Source organism: Sinocyclocheilus rhinocerous, unplaced genomic scaffold (genome assembly GCF_001515625.1).
Source record: "Sinocyclocheilus rhinocerous isolate Xijiao unplaced genomic scaffold, SAMN03320098_v1.1 scaffold1405, whole genome shotgun sequence".
Taxonomy (NCBI): domain Eukaryota; kingdom Metazoa; phylum Chordata; class Actinopteri; order Cypriniformes; family Cyprinidae; genus Sinocyclocheilus; species Sinocyclocheilus rhinocerous.
This window is the reverse complement of record NW_015645543.1, coordinates 584,263-588,624: the sequence shown is the minus strand read 5'-3', so window position 1 is coordinate 588,624 and position 4,362 is coordinate 584,263. Positions and strand designations below refer to the sequence as shown.

The 4,362-nt window shown below is 37.7% G+C and overlaps 1 protein-coding gene across 1 annotated transcript in view; it reads left to right on the top strand.

The window, feature by feature from the left end:
- The window catches only part of nnt (nicotinamide nucleotide transhydrogenase), a 61,656-nt gene that overhangs the window by 53,629 nt on the left and 3,665 nt on the right, over positions 1 to 4,362 (top strand). Inside the window, exons 21-22 of the mRNA XM_016510209.1 lie at positions 3,317 to 3,435; positions 3,519 to 3,634. Of these exons, the coding sequence (XP_016365695.1) occupies positions 3,317 to 3,435; positions 3,519 to 3,634 (235 nt within the window). The remainder of the gene's footprint in view (positions 1 to 3,316; positions 3,436 to 3,518; positions 3,635 to 4,362) is intronic.

Genomic DNA, 4,362 nt, shown 5'->3' with positions numbered 1-4,362 from the left:
TATATATATTTGTAACTTTTGTTTTTAAAATTTAATTTAATTTTTCTTTTTAATATTGTAACTATATAAAAAATTATAAATTTGTAAGCTGTGTAATATATAATTGAAATATACCCCCGGTTTCACATACAAGTCTTAAGGCTAGTCCCAGACAAAAATACATGTTTGAGCTTTCTCAACTGAAAATATCTTGCTCTGACATATCATAAAATATGTCAGTGCCATTGATCTGTCTCATGATGACCACCTGTAATTTTTTTCTTCTAAGGCATTTTTATGAAAGCTGCTTAAATATCTTAATTTAACTAAGGCCTAGTCCTGGCTTAAGCTAAGCCCCGTCTGTGAAACCGGGCCAATATATATTGGTTTAATGCTCACACTGCACACATTGTGACCCATTAAATATAACAATAAAATAATTAATAATAGTAGTATTGCACTTTATTTGGTTAGTTTATTTTTTAAATAAAATACAATTATTTTAAATACATTTTTATTTTGGACACACACACACAGATACATGCACATGCTTTGACACATTGAAGTGTAGCCCTTATATGGACAACACAAGTTCAAGTTCTGGCGTTTCCTAATACTGTTATTTTTCTCGCTCCCCATCTTTTCCTGTCCTCTCATCTCTCTATTAAAGCTGCAAAAAGTCCAAACAAGAGACATTGGCAATCCTTTGTAAACAGGCATCTGAATTGAATGTACTCTTCACAAGGCTACAGCTGACCACTTTGGCTCCATTTTTGCTTTTCCTTTGCCCTTCTCTCCCTTATTTTTGTCCTCACACTGGATGGTGTCAATTCTTTTGTTGTCTTGTTCCCACTAAATAGTGGTTGTCGGCGCTAGCCTGGTTTCACCACACTCTTGGCAGTCAGAAGAGCCAATTACGGCATCATCTGTGACTTAAAGATTCACTCAGCATTTTTCATGAAGGCACTCACTCACACAAATGCTTTTTTAATCAGTCCCAGAATGCCATGGTGTGCTGCCAACCCGTCTAATACACTTAAGAGATGAAGTACTGGTCAGCAACTTGGTCACAAAGTGGTCAACCATGCACGCTTTTCTCAAAAGCACATTGCTGATGATCGAGATTGTTGCGTGCTTTATCAAATTATCATTCCCTGCCACTTTCTTGTCTGCTTCAGTACCATTTCCCATAATGCAATTTGTGGGGTACTTAAATAGTCACTTGTCAACTTATTTCATTCAGTTGCCACCTTGTCAGATCCGTCACATATAAGCTAGATTCCTGTTTTCTCTCTCTCTCTCTCTAGAGCTGCGGGCACTGTGTGATTGTGGAGGAGAGATGCAGACCGGAAGCTTGTGTAATTTTCGTTCATTCGTTTGATCTGAGAGCCCAACAGCTGCTGCCAATTAGAGCATTTGCAGTTGATTAGAAGGGGAGATGGGTGGCCAAAGAGTGGACAGATTAGGTAGCTCACCCGCCGCTCTCCCCCTCGCTCTCTTTGGGATAATTGGCTCGGGGTGTCGTCCTGTCGAGCGGACTGTGGGTAGAATTGACACTGTGTAAACTCTGTCCATCTGTCTCTCCATAAAGATCATTGCGTTAGTTTTTGGAAAGATTGGGTTCGTTGAAAGGAGTCGCAGGTTTGGGCAGGAAAGCAGTCTGAATCTCCTCTGGGCTGGAAGGTCGTGCTAGAAAAGAATCACTGTTTTTTCAGAGCGTGTGTTGGTTCTGTGCGGTGAAAAGCGGTGCGATGGTAATGGGAATAGCAGAACGGTTGGGTTGGTTTGGATGGCAGAACCGAGCTTGGATTCGTTGTCCACTCACTGTTTTTCGCACACAGCTGCAGCTTATGTAAGCCAGCGGCAGAGTTGATTGACAAACCCCATGTCTTGAAAGTTTCTAGGCCTGTCCGCTAAAGTGTATTTCTTCTTAGTTTATTATTGAACATGTTTTTTCCTCATTTCCTATTTGACAAATGAGTTTACGTAAAGGAAGCTGATGAGCAGATGTCGGATTTGATGGAAAGCAAGTGCAAGCGTGACATGATCCTTTTTTTCCCCCCAGAGTAGACACTTGTTAGACAAATAGCAACCATCATTTGAAAGTCTACTAAAGATTTTCGTAAAAAAAAAAAATGGATGAGAAAAGAATTGACAATAAAACAAATGTTAAATCAAGTAGTGTATAAATGTTGCATAAAGTGGCCTAAATGCTCTGGAAATGGACTAATTTTGAAGTAAACAGCTCTGACATGTTAATTCGAACAAGATCGGAAGTGGGCTGGTTGTAGTGACTGCTTAGGTCAGGTAAATTGGTTAAAGGTGCACAACCATGCTTGTGATCCTTATACTTGTAAATGTTTTCTGAGAATTTGCCTGAGTTCTTTTGTGGAAGCTGTGTAACTGTTTTTAATTATAATTAAATGAGTTATTATAAAAATATATTTTCTGAGCCCTCTTTTGGTGCTTTAAATAGTCAATTACTTTTTTAAAAATAATTGTATAAGTAATGTACTTGTACTTTTAAATTCTTTATGTTAATTATTATAAAAATGTTTCCAAGCCTTCCCTTGGGGTTTTAAAAGGTTTGTTTTATTTTAAATTTAATTAATATACTTTTTATTGAATGCTTTTTATTTTATTTCATTTTATTTATTCTGATCAACTGGCTTTGGCGGTTGATTAGTTTATTGCTTATAGTTACCATACATGTCTTGTGCAAAGCTGTTTGCATAAAGTTCCTATTTCTTTTAGAAGCCATGAAAGGGTTATTTAAAATCACAAAATATACAATTCTTGGCTTTAATGCTCTGTTAAGGTAAACAAACAAACATTTTAATATTGGTTACTTTTTGGTAGTGTGAGTTAGATTAGAGTCCCCTATGCCTTTTGAACCTGAAAACAGTGTAAACATCAAATAAAAACGCAACACAAATTTACATTGGTTAAAAAAAGCAGGCATATCACTTCCTGTGTCTCTTCTAAGTCTGTTGGCTGTGATCTTCTGTTTTTACAGTGAAGTCGTAAAGCTGCCCACGTGCCCTGGGGGTCCACTCGGCTTCCTCAAGACATTTCCCCTGAGCTCATGCACTTTACTACCTCTGGCATTAAAAAGATACCTTCAGCCGCTGCTTATTTCCTTCTCTCTTAACCTCTTGCAAACACCCTGACCCCTACACGAAAGCACTCCTGCTTAACCGTGTTCAAAGACTCTGCTCGTCCTGTATGGAGAGTCATCCTGCCCAACCGGAAAGTGCTTTATTTGGATGCCATATGTGTATCAGGCGATCTAAGAGGTCATGTGACCTGTATTGTCTGCGTGTGTGTGTGTGTTCAGGTTTGGAATCCACCCTGTGGCTGGTCGTATGCCAGGCCAACTGAACGTTCTGCTGGCTGAAGCTGGTGTGCCATATGATGTTGTGCTGGAGATGGATGAGATCAATCATGACTTCCCTGGTATGATATGCATTTTTGGTGTTTTTTGGTGTCATTTTTGGGATATAAAATCTATAATCGTGCTTTCCATTATTGTTTTTCAGAAACTGACCTGGTTTTGGTAATTGGTGCTAATGACACAGTCAACTCAGCGGCCCAGGAGGACCCCAATTCCATCATTGCTGGCATGCCTGTTTTGGAGGTCTGGAAGTCCAAGCAGGTGAGCATCTTATTAGTTGTTTATGCCAGGCAACTTTTAAATATAAATTATAGTCTTAAAAAATCACCTTTTTTGTAGTTGATTTCACACGATATACACTACCGTTCAAAAGTATGGGGTTTAAAGAAATTTATTTGGCACGGGCACATTAAATTGTTCAAAGAAATGTATAATTTGACAAAAGATTTCTATTTCCAGTAACTGTCTATTCATCAAAGAATCCAGAAAAAAAAAAAATATCTCTCAGGTTCCACAAAAAATGTTGAGTAGCCCAGCTGTTTTCAGCATAAATAATTAGAAATGTTACTTGAGCACCAAATCAACATTAAAATTATTTCTAAAGGATCACGTAACACTGGAGTAATGGCTGCTGAAAATTCATCTTAGCCATCACAATAATAAATCACATTTTAAAATATATCAAAATAAAACCCACTTAATTTAAATTGGTGATAATCTTTCACAATACTACCGTTTTTACTAGAGGTTGACCGATATGGGTTTTTCACTGGCCGATGCTGATATTTAGAAATCAGGGCAGCCGATGGCCGATATATGATGCCGGTTTTTTTGACCGATATGTTTGCCCGATTTTCTTTTTTCTTTTTTTCTTTTTTCCCCCTTCATCTCATAAAAGTGAGTTTGAGTAAATGATTATTGCAGGGTACAAGATAGTAATAGTAGTAGTAGCCCAATTTAGAGTAATAATACATGGCTCAAAACTTAAG